The 18,693-nt window shown below is 44.2% G+C and overlaps 1 protein-coding gene across 1 annotated transcript in view; it reads right to left on the reverse strand.

The window, feature by feature from the left end:
- The window catches only part of TMEM132C (transmembrane protein 132C), a 177,974-nt gene that overhangs the window by 57,919 nt on the left and 101,362 nt on the right, over positions 1-18,693 (reverse strand). Inside the window, exon 3 of the mRNA XM_034435234.3 lies at positions 17,878-18,024. Within this exon, the coding sequence (XP_034291125.2) occupies positions 17,878-18,024 (147 nt within the window). The remainder of the gene's footprint in view (positions 1-17,877; positions 18,025-18,693) is intronic.

An 18,693-nucleotide genomic window follows, 5' to 3' on the forward strand; every position in this document is an offset into this window, starting at 1 on the left:
CCCGTGACTTGTCCTGGCTTCTGCCAACCTAGCCATTCGAAAGCACGTAAAAAATGCAAGTAAAAAAATAGGGACCACCTTTGGTGGGAAGGTAACAGCATTCCATGCGCCTTTGGCATTTAGCCATGCTGGCCACATGACCACGGAGACATCTTTGGACAGTGCTGGCTCTTCGGCTTTGAAGTGGAGATGAGCACCACCCCCTAGAGGTGGGAACCACTAGCACATATGTGCGAGGGGAACCTTTACCTTTATATTAACTTTGAACCTCATCCCTTCCAATTATTTCCATGCTCCAGACGGTTCCATTTAAAAAAAAAAGAAATTCCACTATATCTTTCTGTCAGCAATAAATCCAGATAATTTATACACTCGCTCTGCTTCAACCTTCTGCTGAATTTGTCTAGATTTTTCTGGCACCATGGCACTGATACTCATTCAATGTTTTTATATTGCACTGTTCCATCTTTTTTATTTAAAAGAAAAGGTATTTGTGAAATAATAACGGTGACAAAAGCATCAACAATATAGATATAATGCCTTGGAAATAAAATCCTTCTGGATGCGAAAATCCATACTCCCATCCTGGACTGGTGACATCTTCTGTTTCCCTCCCTCCCGCACAAAATAATCAAAAAAATCTCAGAGCGGTTTGCAATCATAAAATATACATACGATCAATCCGAGCCCAATGTAATAAACCAGCATCAAGAAATATGAGCGTCGTAAAATTAAAAAGAAATTGTTCAAAAGAGCAGACAAAGAGCCCTCTTTTTAAAAGGCACCAGTCAAAATGAGAGAAACATTATCTGAACTCAGCCACCACAAAACAAGAGAACACAGGGTTTTTTTAATTGCAGAAGGAATCACGGTTTAGCAGCTAAAATCCATCAACGGTCAAGGAACTCGGAACTCTTAAGTAGGGAAAGCTACTTCACGTGGCAAATAAAAACATAGCTGCTTCCTCCTTATTTTCTGCTTATAAGGTTGGTCTAAGCCAAGGGTGAAATGCTCCCGGTTCGGCCCAGTTCGGCCAAACTGGTAGCGATGACAGCCGGTGGTTCGGAGAACCGGTAGCGATGGCAGCTCGAGGCTCTGCCCCGGTTGTTACTTCCTGGTTTTAACCAAGAAGTAACCTGTTTTTTACCCTCTGCACATGCACAGAGGGTTGCCGTGCACATGGGACATGCGCGCACTTCCAAACTGGTAGGGAAGGTAAGTAGATTTCACCCCTGGTCTAAGCCAGCCAGGGATCCAACCCTACCCACTCAGGGATCACATCCAGGCTAAGATGGAGCGATGTAAGATGGAGTACATTTAGGCAAGGAAAACCAAAGGCACAGGTACAGTATATGTGGTACCTTGCTCAATAGTAGTAACTGTGAGTGGGATCTCAGAGTCCTAGTGGACAATCACTTAAATAGGAGCCAGCCATGTGCTGCAGCTGCCAAAAAAGCCAACACAGTTCTAGACTGCATCAACAGAGGGATAGAATCAAGATCACGTGAAGGATTAATACCCCTTTATAAGGTCTTGGTAAGGCCACCCTTGGAATATTGCATTCAGTTTTGGTCGCCACGATGTAAAAAAGATGTGGAGACTCTAGAAAGGGTGCAGAGAAGAGCAACAAAGATGATTAGGGGATTGGAGGCTAAAACATATGAAGAATGGTTGCAAGAACTGGGTATGTCTAATCTGATGAAAAGAAGGACTAGGGGAGACATGATAGCAGTCTTCCAATATCTCAGGGGCTGCCCCAAAGAAGAAGGAGTCAAGCTATTCTCCAAAGCACCTGAGGGCAAGACAAAAAGCAATGGGTGGAAACTAATCAAGGAGAGAAGCAACCTAGAACTAAGCAGAAATTTCTTAACAGAGAGAACAATTAATCAGTGGAACAACTTGCCTCCAGAAGTTGTGAATGCTCCAACACTGGGAGTTTTTAAGAAGAGGTTGGATAACCATTTGTCTGAAGCGGTGTAGGGTTTCCTGCCTAAGCAGGAGGTCGGACTGGAAGACCTCCAAGGTCCCTTCCAACTCTGTTATTCTATTATATTCATGTCTTGTGTCCTTTGGTGAAGATCTGTAACTCCAGGCAAAGAACAGAAGATCCGAGGTTCAGTCCATATTTCCAAGTAAGGATGAAACCATCCTTATAACTAGCCAAAACTAAGATGACATGAAGAAGCTTCTAAAGTGTCCATAGGCCTTATCTACACCTAGATTGCATAAAGAAAGTCCTACACTCGATCCCAGGATCTCTATACAAGCTAGAAAGGGCTGGGTTGAGTGATTATGGAGATTGTAGTCACAGATATCTAGAGATGTTGGGGAAGACTTTTGAGAGTCCTTTGGACTGCAAAGAAGACTGCAAAGAAGTTGTGGGAGCTTCATCACTGGAAGCTTTCAAGAAGAGACTGGACTGCCTTCTGTCAGAAAAGGTGCAGGTCTCCTGCTTGAGTGGTGGCTTGGACTAGATGACCTACAAGGTCCCTTCCAACTCTGTTAATCTGTTATCTATTAAATCAACCCTGACTGTCTTTGGAAGGACAGATCCTAAAGCTACACTTGATCCCAGGATCGCTATACAAGCTAGAAAGGACTGGGTGGGTGATTATGGAAATTGCAGTCATATATATCTACAGATGTTGGGGAAGACTTTTGAGAGTCCCTTGGACTGCAAGGAGATTCAATCAGTCAATCCTAAAGGAAATGAAGAACCCCGACTGTCCTTTGGAAGGACAGATCCTGAAGATACACTTGATCCCAGGATCTCTACACAAGCTAGAAAGGGCTGGGTTGCATGATTATGGAAATTGTAGTCATATACATCTAGAGATGTTGGGGAAGACTCTTGAAAGTCTCTTGGACTGCAAAAGAGACCCAATTAGTCTATCCTAAAGGAAATGAACATCCAAATGAACATTTGGAAGGACAGATCCTGAAGCTTGAAGCTCAAATACTTTGGCCACCAAAGGAAAAGAGAGGACTTATTGGAGAAGACCTGAGGTCAGAAAAGATGGAAGACCAAAGGAGACGGGGAAGGTAGAGGAGGAGGTATTTAGATAATGGCATCAAAGCAGTGGGTGTGAGTTTGGGCAAATTTAGGGAGTCAGTGGAGGGCAGGAGGACCTGGCGTGCTATGGTCCACGAGGTCATGAGGTGTTCTGACCTAGGCTTCCTGAGTCATTAAAACACACGAGTAGTCCCAAAAACCTCTTTTATTGCAACAGCTATGAATTACGTTCATTGACAGCTGAGTCCCAATTAGTTATAAAGAGTCCATCGGGAGAAGTCCTTCGAGATAATCACCCACCTTTATCTCCCTTGACACTCTGCCAAAGACCTAATTGGCAAAGGCACACGGAGTCCAGAATCAAACAGAGCTTCAGGCTTTAAACTTCATATAATTAACAATGTTGCTTCCTGCAAAGGCCCACATGCCTTTGCTCCTCTTTTAAGTCTTATGGGAGGGGCCAATCATCTCCCAGCCCTACTCCTGAGGCATCCCTTTTGTTTTAGCTGTTCTTGCCTTCTGGCAGCTCTGTGCATGCATGCACTGGGAACAGGTTCCTCTTCCTCGCTGAGGTCTGACTCCGGAGGCTCTGGAGGCAGCACGTACCTCCCAGATGGTCCTTTCTCTGCCTCCCTCGTCCGAGCCTTCCCCAGACTCCAGGACTGGCCCATGTTCCTCCCCAGCCTCCTCACTGTCCGACTCTGCTGCCAGCTCTGCAGGCTGCCAGCGGACCACAACACGAGGAGTCAGAAGCGACTTAGCAACTGAACAACTAAACATCCAGGGAAACAAGCTTGCGTTAAAGGCAACATCTTAGAAAAGAACAAGAGCTCTTATAGGTTCAGAACCAATATTCAGAGTGAAGTAAAACATCAGCACCATCTTCTGGCAGACAGTGTAATGCAGGAACTAAGCCCTCTGAACTCTTGACATGTCTCAACCGCAGGCACGAGACGTTCGGTGGTTTCCCACGGTCATCTCCGCCCTTGGGTTTGAGGTGAGAATAGGGGAGAAAGGGCAATCTTGCTACACAGCTGGAACTACTTCCACAGGCCAGGGTGCAAGATTGCTGTGGACACCTTCTTATGAATTTAGAAACCCTTTTTAGTTGACGTTCACCGAAGTCACCCTTCAGAAATCTTTGGGTAGAATACGAAATATGTTGTTTTACAGTAAAACTATTTCTAGAGATAAATTTCTTTGAGGCCTAAACTGAGGCAGCTGCAGAGGGTTGGCCCAGTTCTCATGCAAGATTTAAAATACTTACTGTTCCAAGTGCTAAAGGAAACTCACCCTTTGTCTGTCTGTCCGTCTGTCTGTCTGTCTGTCTGTCTATCATCTATCTATCTATCTATCTATCTATCTATCTATCTATCTATCTATCTATCTATCTATCTACTATCTACCTACCTATCTACCTACCTTTCTATCTATCTATCTATCTATCTATCTATCTATCTATCTATCTATCTACCTATCTCTATCTATCTATCTATCTATCTATCTATCTATCTATCTATCTATCTATCTATCATCTACCTGTCTGTCCATCTATTATCATCCATCCATCCATATTTATCTGTCTGTCTATCTATCTATCTACCTACCTATCATCTATCTATCTATCTATCTATCTATCTATCTATCTATCTATCTATCTACTATCTACCTACCTATCTACCTACCTTTCTATCTATCTATCATCTATCTATCTATCTATCTATCTATCTATCTATCTATCTATCTATCTATCTATCATCTACCTGTCTGTCCATCTATTATCATCCATCCATTCATCCATCCATTCATCCATATTTATTTATCTGTCTGTCTATCTATCTACCTACCTACCTATTATCTATCTATCTATCTATCTATCTATCTATCTATCTATCTATCTATCTATCTACTATCTACCTACCTATCTACCTACCTTTCTATCATCTATCTATCTATCTATCTATCTATCTATCTATCTATCTATCTATCTATCTATCATCTATCTATATTTATCATCTACTATCCATCCATCCATCCATTCTACTGCTGGTATTAGATATTTTACTTTATCTGACCTTAGGGCTTAATATTCTGATTGATTGATGCCCAAACCTGAGAAAACACAGGATTCCTCCTGTAGGAATCTTATCAATGGAAGGTTACGAAATCAATTCATCCCTTGGACTTGCCCTGCGTGAGACTATAAATAGGAAACGCTTGACGCAACGCCTGGGCGATTCTTGGGAGGTCACCCAAACAACCTTCAACAAATTGAAAGAGGCGAAGCAAATGGATCACTAATCAAATCAATTTCCTCCCGGGGAAATTGATTTGGAATTGAAAGGGAGAGATGAGTTGAGCGTGATTGGTATTGTTAAGCCAGAACATCAAGTTGATGAATAACAGCCATTATGTCGCACTGTACAAGATGGAACAACGTTATAAGTGGAGGAACTGCCTGCCCAAGTGATTGGAGTTAACAAGAGGAAGATTTAGGCCATTGGGGGAGGGGGGGAGAAAGTGAAGGATCCGGGAGGTTTCAAAAGATCTGGCAGCTGGCCAATCCTTGACTTGAAACTCAAGAAGAAGATGGAAAACCTAACCCTACGGACCATACTGGTGTTAAAGGATAGAACAAAATGAGAGAGTTGGAAGGGACCCTGGAGATCTTCTAGTCCAACCTCCTGCCCAAGCAAGAGACCCTATACCCCTGGTGGTGAACCTGTGGCACGCAGAGCCCTCTCCGTGGACATGCACGCCATTGCCCCAACCCAGCTCCATCGGGTTTCTCCAGGGAAAGAGAGGGAAAGAGAGAGAAAGAGAGAGGGAGGGGGAAAGAGAGAGAAGGAGAGAGAGAGAGAGAGAGAAGGAGAGAGAGAGAGAGAAAGAGAGAGAGAGAGAGAGGGAGAAACAGAGAGAAAGAGAGGGAGAGAGAGAGAGAGAGAGAGAGAAGGAAAGAGAAATTTATTTATTTATTTATTTATTTATTTATTTATTTATTTATTTATTTATTTATTTATTTATTTATTTATTTATTTATTAGTTTAATTTATATGCCGCCTTTCTCCGGAGACTCAAGGTGGCTTACAATACATTTTTTTTAAAAACTATTATAAAAACATTTTAAAATGAAAATATTAAAACCCATTCATACCATTTATGGCCGGATCTCACAAGATTGCAACAGTGAGATCAACGGCCCCCAGGCCTGCCGGAAAAACCAGATCTTCACCGCTTTTCGGAAGGCCAATAGGGTGGGGATGGTCTGGACCTCAGGAGGAAATGATATTACACAAGTTTTTCTTTTTTATTGTTGCTAAACGTAATATTTCAAAAGCAGAAAAAAAAATGAAGGGGCATAAAACTGCACTTATCACGTTTCTCTTAGAACAGTTAGCTGAACCTTGCGTTGTTTATCATTATTTTAGGTAGTAAAACCTCAGCATTCAGGTTAAATTGCCGCGTTGGCACTTTGGGATAAATAAGTAGGCTTTGGGTTGAAGTTTGGGCACTCGGTCTCTAAAAGGTTCGCCATCACTGCTTAGAGCATTCCAAAGAAAATGTCAGGGTTCCAAGTAATACGCCCAACGAAAGAAGACTCCGAGGCTTGAATTTCCTCAAAGCTAAACTTTATTAGAGATGTCATATTGGCACATCTGGGAAAACCCGAATCTGAAAGCTTCCAGGTTTTCCCCACCCAAAAGAAAGACCAAGTCCCTGCCCAGCACCCACAAGTCCATCACATGGTCCAATCCAAGCGCCGTCCCAACTGGAGATGCCTCCCAGTTCTAGCCCTCCAGGTGCAGGGCAAGATGACCAGTACAAAAGATGGCTTCCAGATCTGACACAAATATCTGTCCAGTCTCTTCTTGAAAAACTCCAGTGATGGAGCATACGTAACTTCTGGAGGCAAGCCTCTGTTGTGACCCAGGTCCAAGGAGGTATTATCTGACGCAATCAGTTCGAAACAAACAGACTTTATTAGAACAGCTGAGAATTAACTCATTCTCAGCGTAGTCCAAACTAATTCAAAACAAATTCTTCGCAACACAATTCTTCAGCCTTATCACCAACCTTGGTCTAATTACCTGCCAAAGGCTTTTCTTGGCAAAAGTTCAGAAGCAGGAAAGGCCAACAAGAAATAAATGCAGCAAGACAAGTAACAAATCTATCAACGTTGTTTTCCGGCAAAGAGGCCAAGAGCCGTTGTTGGTCTTTTAAGCCTTATGGGAGTGGCCAATCATCTCTGGGCCTTACTGCCGAGTCGTCCTTTTTGCTTTAGCTGATCTTGCCTTCTGGCAGCTCTTCTCATGCATGCATTAGGAACAGGCTCCTCCTGTTCCTCTGCCTCTCTACTGTCAGTCTCTGGAGGCTCCAGAGTCCGTACATCACTCCCCGATGGCCCTGGCCCCATCTCTGCCTCTGACGCAGAGCCCTCATCCGGGCCTTTCCCAGCCTCCAGGACTGGCCCATCTTCTTCCTCAGCCTCCTCACTGTCCGCTGCCAGCTCTGCAGGCTGCTGGTGGATCACACAGCCGTTGCTCTTTTCTAGGTTGATTCTCTGCTTGATTAGTTTCCATCCTTCATATTGGATGATGGGATAATATCAAACCCCCCCACACACACACATGACCATCTTGACTTGTGTTCATCAAACCCTACAACACCTCTCCTCTTTCTCTTTTTTTCTAGTTTGTAAGTCTACTCCAAGTAAATCGTTTGAGAGGTATGTTTGCCCAGCCTGTTGTAAAGATTTCTAAGAGACCGAATTGAAGCCCAATGGAAGGCGATCTTCATTGAAGCTCATTCCTAGGAAGGAAGGTGGAACCTCTCGTCACGATCCACCTGTGTTTAAAAGCCTCTACGTGATTCTAGAAGAGGGTTGAGCAGAAGCAACGCATGAAGGTTGTGCAACTCGCCCCCTATCATTGGCACAAATCTCTTTTGCCATTTTGAATCACCAGCTAGTGGGAAACTGGTTACCACAATATTAAAAAAAAGATGTTGAGAGTCTTAGAAAGAGTGCAGAGAAGAGCAAGAAAGAGGGTTAGGGGACTTGAGGCTAAAACATAGGGAGAACAGTTGCAGGGTATGTCTAGTTTAATGAAAAGGAGGACTAGGGGGGACATGATAGCAGTGTTCTAAAATCTCAGGAGCTGCCACAAAGAAGAGGGAGTCAAGCTATTCTCCAAAGCACTTGAGGGCAGGACAAGAAGCAACAGGTGGAAACTATTTAAGGAGAGAAGCAACCTAGGAGAAACTTCCTGAGTTTGTTCCAGTGAGAACAATTAACCAGTGGAACTTCAGAAGTTGGGGGTGCTCCATCACTGGAGGTTTTCAAAAAGAGACAGGACCATTTGTCCAGAATGAGATAGGGTTTCCTGCCTGAGCTGGGGGTTGGACTAGAAGACCTATGGATCAAGGAGAGATTCAACCTGGAAATAAGGAGGAATTTTCTGACAGTGAGAACCATCAACCCATGGAACAGAAGTTGCCTTCAGAAGTGGAAGCTTTCAAGAAGTGGAAGCTTTCAAGAAGTGGAAGCTTTCAAGAAGTGGAAGCTTTCAAGAAGAGACTGGACTGCCATCTGTAAGATATAGTGTAGGGTCTCCTGCTTGGGTGGGGGGTGGGACTAGATGACCTCCAAGGTCCCTTCCAACTCCATTATTCTGTTATTCAGTGGAACGGCTTGCCTTTCCAAAAGTTATGGGTGCTCCAACGCTGGAGGTTTTAAGAAGAGACTGCACGGCCACTGGTCTGGAACAGGGGTCAGCAACCCGGGGCTCTGGAGCCGCATGTGGCTCTTTCATCCATCTGCTGCGGCTCCCTGTTGTTCAAAATATGCATCACAACTGCCAATGTTGTGACACCCAGCGATGCACAATTTATTAAGCTTTTCAACCCCCAGAAGGCCAACCATGGATAAATCCAAGAAAAGTTTCAGAAGAAAGCAGAATCTTTAATTCAATGTGAAGAGCCTGGTAGCACAGCAGACTAATAGCCTGTTATTATCATTCAGCTGCCTGCAATTACTGCTAGTTCGAATCTCGCCAGGCTCAAGGTTGACTCAGCCTTCCATTCTTTCTAAGGTAGGTGAAATGAGGACCCAGTTTGTGGGGGCAATAAACTGGCTTTGTATAAATATACAAAAGTATGAAGGCTGTTGCTTAACGCATTGAGTCTCCGGAGAAGGGCAGCATATAAATCAAATAAAAAAAACCCCAAAAAACTATATATGCTAGTTTTGTGGCCACTCAGGAAATAGTCAGGCACAAGAAGGGTTTTGTGGCTCCCGGTGTTTTCTTTTCTGTGGGAAATGGGTCCAAATGGCTCTTTGAGTGTTTAAGGTTGCCGACCCCTGGTCTGGAATGATAGATGGGTTTCCTTGGATTAGAAGACCTCCAAGGTGCCTTCTGTTATTGTGTTATTCTATTCTGAATGCTGATAGGCTTCAAAGTTATCTATGATTTTTAAAATATTTTTATTTTTTTGTCAACAGTGCATTGTCTGGAAAAGTTTGGGACACCGCTGCCTGCAGAATACTAATGGGATTGTTATTCACTTCATTTTAAAGATGTTAGATCAGGGGTTTCTGCCTCCCTGGCCCCTCCCGGCCTTCCAAGTTTTATTGCCTGGGTGATTTATTCTTCTCGCCATTATCGAAAGCCAAGGAAGTGATTTCTCTCGCTGAAGTCAGCTGTTCACAAATTCCAGCAGATGTTCCTATTTCCATGGTGCTTTGAGACTGCAGGATAGGGAGGGAACTGTAGCCCACCTCTCTTATGCATCATTTTGTCTTTTTTTAAAGTCACAAACGATTCTCTGCCCAGGATGATCAAGCTTGGCTATGAAGATAGCAAAAGGGGAGAAAATCCATAGAACAGGTGGAGAAATTTGTTTTTGTGTGGGTCCTTGTGTTTTTCAAAAGGAACAGGGCAAGAAAAGGAAATATTAGAATGCGCAGAAATGGATAGACCAGAGGTCAGCAACCTGCGTCTCTGGAGCCGCATGTGGCTCTTTTATCCCTCTGTTGGGGCTCCCTGTCGCCGGTCGGCTCCACGATTGATAGGACTTTCGGTTAGGAGAGGTAGAGGAAAAAGGATGCCACTCTAGGAGGAGACTCTATGGTGGGGGGGGGGGAACTGGACTTTTGATTGGCTCCAGAATTCAATGGGGGGCTTCCGGTTAGGATCTTTGTGGCTCTAAGGTTGCCGACCCCTGGGATAGAGTAACACTTACTATTAAGGATAAAGAAGAATCATAGAATAACAGAGTTGGACGGGACCTTGGAGGTCTTCTAGTCCAACCCCCTGCTTAGGCAGGAAACCCTACACCACTTCAGACAAATGGTTATCCAACATCTTTTTAAAAATTTCCAGTGTTAGAGCATTCACAACTTCTGGAGGCAAGTTGTTCCACCGATTAATTGTTCTCGCTGTCAGGAAATTTCTCCTTAGTTCTCGGTTGCTTCTCTCCTTGATTAGTTTCCACCCATTGCTTCTTGTCCTGCCCTCAGGTGCTTTGGAGAACAGCTCGACTCCCTCTTCTTTGGGGCAGCCCCTGAGATATTGGAAGACTGCTATCCTGTCTCCCTTAGTCCTTCTTTTCATTAAACTAGACATACCCAGTTCCTGCAACCATTCTTTGTATGTTTTAGCTTCCAGTCCCCTCATCATCTTGGTTGCTCTTCTCTGCACTCTTTCTAGAGTCTCCACATCTTTTTTATATCGTAGCGACCAAAACTGGATGCAATATTTCAAGTGTGACCTTACCAAGGCATTATAAAGTGGTATTAACACTTCACATGATCTTGATTCCATCCCTCTTTTATAACTTTTTTAAAACTCTTTTTTAACTCTTTTTTTTTTTCACTCTTTAAGAAACTCTTTAAGAAACTGAGTATTTTTTGATATGGGACATATTTTATCCATGGCTAGACAATAGAAACAGAAGTTAGAAAGGAGGAGATATAAAAAGAGGAAATGTTAAAGTGGAGAGTTGTTAAAGAAGACGATGTTAAGTGTTATTGCTATTATATTATTATACTATCAATATTATGGTGACGAATACCACAACAAATATGTGTGTTACGATTGTTCAAAAATAACTGTACTCAGACCACACACCGTCTGATGAAAATTGAATGTTATGTAAATAAAACAAATAAAACATGAAAAAAGAAAAAAAGAGGAACAGGGCAAGAATTGGGGTGCACAAATTTTTGGGGGTTTTTTTTGATTTTTTTTTTAAATTTTAAACATAAAACATATCTTTTTAGAGCAAACGTTTGATCCGGTATAAAATAAGTATAGATTCCAAATTTCATCCATTACCATCTTAAAGAAGAAAAAAAGAAGAAAAAGAAAAAAAAAGAAAAAAAGTTCTAAACCCACTTCTTCCGTTCAATCTAACGTCTTGTTCTAATATTTAACATTCTATTATCACCCTAAATCTTAAATTCCAAATCTAAACAGCTTTTTATAATATTCATTTATCATTTTAACAATCAGTATTTCATATATTTCCCTTATTTCAAAGACCCAAATTCAATCAGTATTTCTTCAAAATTGCATCTAAAAACCAACACAAAGTATTTTATTCCTGCACAAAGTTTTAAGCCAGGGGTCAGCAACCTGTGGCTCTGGAGCCACATTTGGCTCTTTGGGCCCTCTGCTGTGGCTCCCTGTCAGGTGATCCCACCACTGGATCCCTGTCAGGTGATCCCACTACTGGCTGGCCCCGCCCCTCGCCCTCCCCTCCCAGTCACTCCTCGCCTGGCCTGAGAAGGTAAGGGTGATGGCGGGGGATGGAGAAGCGGCCAGGACAGAGACAGAGAGATACAGAGAGAGAGGGAGAGGGGGGCAGAGAGAGATACAGAGAGAGGGAGAGAGAGAGAGAGAGAGACATAGAGAGATACAGAGAGAGAGGGAGAGGGGGGCAGAGAGAGATACAGAGAGAGGGAGAGAGAGAGAGAGAGAGACATAGAGAGATACAGAGAGAGGGAGAGGGGAGAGGAAAGGATGGAGGGGAGAGAGAGAGAGAGATGTCAAAAGGATTTTGTGGTTCCTGGTCTTTTTTAACAACTGGTTCTCTGCCCTAATGACCGGCTGGGTAGGCGTGGCTAGGGAGGGGGTCATGTGACTGGTGGAAGTGAGTGACATCGAGTTGGCCACGCCCACCCAGGTTTTGTGGCTCCCGGTGTTTTCTTGTCTGTGGGAAACGGGTCTAAAAGGCTCTTTTTGAGTATTTAAGGTTGCAGACCAGGGGTGAAATGTAAAATTTGTTACTACTGGTTCTGTGGGCATGGCTTGGTTGTGGGGTGGGTGGTGGTAATGTGACTGGGTGGGTGTGGCCAACTTTTTTTTTTTTTAACTTTTCAAAGCATTTTTTTCTAATGCTTTGAAAAGCCTCTGCCGATCAGGCAACTCAGCTGGGATCGTCAGAGACTTTTCAAAGCATTTTTTTTACCACCTCAGCCAAGAGGTTGCAGAAAAAAATGCTTTGAAAAGCCTCTGACGATCCCAGCTGAGCTGCCTTAAAACTTAAAACTTAAGCGATCCGGTCCGAACCGGGAACATTTCACCCCTGTTGCAGACCCCTTTTTAAGCAGATCACTTCTGGCCAGCTCAGATACGTGGAAGTTTCTCAAAAGAGCAGGGCAGTAGGAACATTGAAAAATGGGATTTTCTGAGACTGCGGTCACAGGGTGGTCACAGGGAGGTTTGCGCTTCACCATAAGAATTTCTCTTACACCATTTCAAGGTCGTGTTATGAATTAAGCGATGCCTCCGACCGGATTGTCAGATCTTGCGCTGAGATGCTCCTTATCGAGGAAATCTACTATTGGATTCCTCTCCCATCTGCTGATTAGCTACAGTTCCTCCGCTTTTCTTTTTCAGCAGCCTTAACTCTCTGACTCTGAGTAAGGTGCCCAAAGCCAAACCCCTTGCAAAAACTCAAGAGGCAGGAATCTGGGGATCTGCGTCCCCCATGTCTTTGAAATAAATAATTCTATGAAATTGCTTTGGAAAAAGGAGAAAGACAAGAAGGGGAAAAAAAGAAAAGAAAAACCATCACCCGGGAGGATGGCGGCAATGCACAATGATCCCATTAACAGAATGTAGACTGTTGCCAAATTAAATTAGTTTTAATAAAAATAACTGCTCTGTGCAGACGGAGCTGGGGGAGAAGCCTTTGGAGGGTTCTGAGAATCTGTTTTGGGGAGAGGGTAGGAAGGAGGGAGGGAAGAAAGGAAGGAAGGAACAAGAGAGGGAGGGAGGGAAGGAAAGAAGGAAAGAGAGGGAAAGAAGGACACAGGGAGGGTAGGTAGGAAGGAAGGAAGACAGGAAGGAGGAAGGAAGGAAGGGAAGGAAAAAGGGAGGGAAGAAATGAAGAAAGGAAAGTGGGAGCGGGAAGAAAGCAAGGTGGGAGGGAGAGAAAGAAGGATGGAGGGAAGGAAGGAAAGGAAGGAAGGAAGGAGGGAGGGTAGGTAGGAAGGAAGGAGGAAGGAAGGAAGGAAAGGAAAAAGGGAGGGAGGGAAGAAATGAAGAAAGGAAAGAGGAAGCAGGAAGAAAGGAAGGTGGGAGGGAGAGAAAGAAGGAGGGAGGGAGGGAAGGAACAAAGGAAGGAAGGGAGGGTAGGTAGCAGTGGTGGGTTGCTCCAGGTTCTGTCCGGTTCTTTAGAACTGGTAGTAAAAGTGGTGGAAGGCTCCAAACTGGTAGTAAAGGTAATTAGAACCCACCCCTGGTGGATAGGTAGGTAGGAAGGAAGGGAGACAGGAAAGAGGAAGGAAGGAAGGAAAGGAAAAAGGGAAGGAGGGAAGAAATGAAAAAGAAAGAGGGAGGGAGAAGAAAGGAAGGTGGGAGGAAGAGAAAGAAGGGAGGGAAGGTAGGTAAGTAGGAAGGAAGGAAGGAGGGAGGGAGAGAGGGAAGGAAGGAAGGAAGACAGGAAGACAGGAAGGAGGAAGGAAGGAAATGAAAAAGGGAGGGACGGAAGAAATGAAGGAAGGAAGGAGGGAGGGAGAGAGGGAAGGAAGGAAGGAAGACAGGAAGACAGGAAGGAGGAAGGAAGGAAATGAAAAAGGGAGGGACGGAAGAAATGAAGAAAGGAAAGAGGGAGGAAGGAAGGAAGGTGGGAGGGTAGGTAGGTAAGAAGGAAGGAAGGAAGGAAGGAAGGAAGGAAGGAAGGAAGGAAGGAAGGAAGGAAGGAAGGAAGGAAGGAAGGAAGGAAGGAAGGAAGGAAGGAAGATATTCCAGACTAGGACAGAATAGAATTGCTTTTTTTGCCATCCGCAGTTTGCACATCCAGGACTGAGTTGGTGATGGTACCCAGGAAAAAAAATAAATGCCCCAAGAGTTTGGCACATCAGCTTTCCACTCACATCGCTTCAAGCCACACTATAAATAAACGGATCATGGCTTCGGTGCGCTGGAGGGAAGACGGCGCCCTTTGAGATCACCTCAAAATAAAAGAGAATTAAGGTTTCTCTCTCGACGTCTTCCCCTAATGGGTTCATGCATCTGTTTCTTTCTTTCCCGTGAATGGGGAAACAGGGGAAACTCCCTCGGTGGCACATTGGCGCGATTCCCCAGGTCACACCAGCCATCTCAGGCTGATGAGCAAACCAACCACATTAGAGAAAAAGGTTGGCGTTGGCTGGATGATGGATTAAAAGTTGGTTCCTTGGTGGTCTCTGAACTTGGATAAGACCAATTAGGGAACATCATCACTGCTGGAGGAAGAGGAGGAGGAGGCGGGAGGAGGGAGGGAGGGAGGGAGGGGGAGGGCTGTGTGGTCCTTGGTGCTCTCTGAGCTCGATTAGTTTTCTTGCAGACGTTCTATGACCCAACTTGGTAATGTCTTCAGTGCTAGAAGGAATCCAGCTAATGCTAGCATTGATGAAATGAGCTGGTTGGGTAATGAAACATTTGCAAGAAAAACACCAATAGACACCACAGTTATTTTCCTCCTCTACACAAACCCCACTCCCTTCTAGCATTGATGATGTAACCTAGTTGGGTCAAGAAATGTCTGCAAGAAAACAAACAAGCTCAGAAAGAACTAAGGACCCCACAGTTGATTCTCCTCCCCCTCCTCCCCCTCCCCTCCTCCTCCTCCTCCTCCTCCTCCTCCTCCTCCTCCTCCTCCTCCTCCCTGAAAACCCCACTCCCTTCTAGCACTGATGATGTAACCTAGTTGGGTCAAGAAATGTCTGCAAGAAAACAACCAAGCTCAGAAAGAACTAAGGACCCCACAGTTAATCGCCATCTCCTCCTCCTCCTCCTCCTCCTCCTCCTCCTCCTCCTCCTCCTCCTCCTCCTCCCTGAAAACCCCACTCCCTTCTAGCACTGATGATGTAACCTAGTTGGGTCATGAAATGTCTGAAAGAAAACAACCAAGCTCAGAAAATACTAAGGACCTCACAGTTGTTGTCCTCCTCCTCCTTTTCCTCCTCCTCCTCCTCCCCCCTGCACAGATGAATGTTACCTAGTCAGGTAATAAAACCCCTGCCAGAAAACCACCAAGCTCAGAAACCGCCCAAGGACACCACCGTTCAACCATGAGCTTCAAATATTCTCTTCTATCCATGAACATCTAAGGAAGAAGATGTCTTCTTCTACTTAGGAGTGAGTAAGCAAAGCGGCTGAACCAACCTAACAGCTTTTCTAAACCATGATGTAAAAAAAGGAGTCTCAATTTAGTGTTACAGAGGACAACCTTTACAGAGGATCTTAAGCAATGAAGGTTTGTGTTAGGGAATGGCTATTGCCTAACTGGTTGGGTTGGCAATATATATAAACCATCAATGCATGTTTGCAGTCAAAATGTAATGTATAGCTTTAAGACTGTAATGCTGTATTGCATCATACTGTATTCTGATTGGCTAGCTCTGTAGCCAACGTACTTGAGAGGAAGCTTGAATCATGGCTTATTTTTTTTCTTATTACATTATTATTGCTACCTCTGCTCCTCTTTGCCTGTTCTCTCTGCATGATCACTGCTTGATCATTGCTACTTGTTGTTTTCTACTGTTTTACTGATTGTTTTACTGCTATACTTGTTCCTGTTTGCAACTACAAAAAGAACTGTTTCATTGCATATGACTACAACAACTGGTAAGAAGACTTTGTTCTTGGAATATCCCTGGATTGACAATTTAACTATCTTTATCTGTGGATGACTTGGATTGTATATTGGACTTTGCTTTACTTTTTCCTAAAAGTAAAAGAATATCACAACTCAGTGTGTCTGTGTATTGACAGTGTTTATTCACAATCACTCTCAGCCGTTTTTCATGTGCACAACCTAGATACTCAAGGGTTACTCTGCGCATATTCCTTAACAGTTTGTTTCCTTCGTCTGTTGTCTAGCCAATGGAAGAGCAACTGGGAAGAAGGACCAATTTTCTGGACAGGATGGTGGATGGTTGGAGATCTCCTAAACGTCTGCTCTGAGCAAGCAGAGACAAGATCAAAGCATCACGCTCTGCCTGCAGAGGCCCAAGGCTCCCCCCCCCCCCGATCGCCTATCAAAGATAACATCAGAAAGGAGAAATAAAGGCCAATTATTTCTTTAAAAGCCGTAATGTATTTTGAATCTGGGATTCTTCATTAGAGAACAAAGCAGCCGAGTTGAACAAAGTGCCTTGTTTCTCATCGTAATGGGGCAAACGATGAGAAATGGTAGAGCCAAGCCACAAAAAGCTCAGATGCATCATCCTTCAGTTATGCCGCCTTTATGCATTATTAAGGCTCTGTTAGAACATACAAGGTCCACCTAGATGGGAATCCTGATTCTTAAGGGGAATCAAGGAAATGGATTCTTGAACGCTCACATTGACAAGTGATTCCTTTCCTTTCCTTTCCTTTCCTTTCCTTTCCTTCTTTCCTTTCCTTTCCTTTCCTTTCCTTTCCTTTCCTTTCCTTTCCTTTCCTTTTCTTTCCTTTCCTTCTTTCCTTTCCTTTCCTTTCCTTTCCTTTCTTTTCCTTTCCTTCTTTCCTTTCCTTTCCTTTCCTTTCCTTTCCTTTTTTCCTTTCCTTTCCTTCTTTCCTTTCCTTTCCTTTCCTTTCCTTTCCTTTCCTTTCCTTTCCTTTTTTCCTTTCCTTTCCTTTCCTTTCCTTTCCTTTCCTTTCCTTTCCTTTCCTTTCCTTTCCTTTCCTTTCCTTTCCTTTCCTTTCCTTTCCTTTCTTTCCTTTCCTTTCCTTTTTTCCTTTCCTTTGCTTCTTTCCTTTCCTTTCCTTTCCTTTCCTTTTTTCCTTTCCTTTCCTTCTTTCCTTTCCTTTCCTTTCTTTTCCTTTCCTTTCCTTTCCCTTCCCTTCTCTATTTCCTTTCCTTTCCTTTCCTTTCCTTCCTTTCCTTTCCTTTCCTTCCTTTCCTTTCCTTTCCTTTCCTTTTTTCCTTTCCTTTTTTCCTTTCCTTTCCTTTCCTTCTTTCCTTTCCTTTCCTTTCCTCCTCCCTCCTTTCTTATTGCCCTCCCTCCCTTCCTTCTCATTGCCCTTCCTTCCTTCCTTCCTTCCTTCCTTCCTTCCTTCCTTCCTTCCTTCCTTCCTTCCTTCCTCCCTCCTCTCCCACCCTCCTTCCTCCCCTGCCCTTCCCTCCCTTCTCATTGCCCTTCCTCCCTCCCTCCCTCCCTCCCTCCCTTCCTTCCTTTTCTTCCTTCCTTCCTTGTTCTCCCTCCCTCCATTCTTTCTCATTGCCCTCCCTCCCTCCCTCCCTCCCTTCTCTCCCACCCTCCTCCCTCCCCTCCCCTTCCTTCCCTCCCTCCCTTCCATTATTTTACTGTAGCCATGGGTCCTTCCCATTTTGATCTAAATCAATGAGGGGCCAGAACGCTCAACAGGCTGAAGCTCTGGCTTGCCACTCACCTGCCGCGTGAATTCGCCTTGATTCTGTGACACATGACAGCAATCGTCGAATGCTTCCCGCCGTTACTGACCTCCTGCATCACGTCCCACTGCCGTAGCTCGCTAATTTTGGCACTCAGGATGTTTACCCCTTTCTTCACTTTTGCCCTGTTGGAAGGAAAGTTGCAAAAAAGAAAAAAGAAAAGAAAGAAAAGCAATTATATAAAGGAGAACTCACCATCTCCTGGTGATTAGCCCAAGATCACCCAGCTAATTTTCATGCCTAAAGCAGAACTAGAACTCACCATCTCCTGGTGATTGGCTGAAAGTCACCCAGTTGGCTTTCTTGCCTAAGGTGAAACTAGAACTCACAGTCTCCTAGTGACTGGCCCAAAGCTACCCATCCAGTTTTCATGGCTAAGGCAGGACTAGAACTCACCATCTCCTGGTGATTGGCCCAAAGTTACCTAACTGGCTTTCCTGCCTAAGGTGAAACTAGAACTCTCTCTCAGTGATTGGTCCAAAGTCGCCAAGCTAACTCTTCATGCCTAAGGCTAGACTAGAATTCACGGTCTCCCGCTTTCTAGCTCTGGTACCTTAACCACTAGACCAAACTGTGCTTGACATAGTGAGACAGGTTAGTCTTGTTGCTTGTTAGGCTTGTTCTTTGTGTTCTCTCTCTCTCTCTCTCTCTCTCTCTCTCTCTCTCTCTCTCTCTCTCTCTCTCTGGGTGAGAGATGGGTGGGTGGAAAGCTGGAATACAACACAGTAGGCTGGTGTTAAAGCTATGAGTTAATTAACTGCTATATCAGACATTTACCCAAAAAAAAGTGTGTC

The sequence above is a fragment of the Pantherophis guttatus genome, chromosome 17 (assembly GCF_059756535.1).
Source record: "Pantherophis guttatus breed Tessera chromosome 17, ASM5975653v1, whole genome shotgun sequence".
NCBI classification, from domain to species: Eukaryota; Metazoa; Chordata; class Lepidosauria; order Squamata; family Colubridae; genus Pantherophis; species Pantherophis guttatus.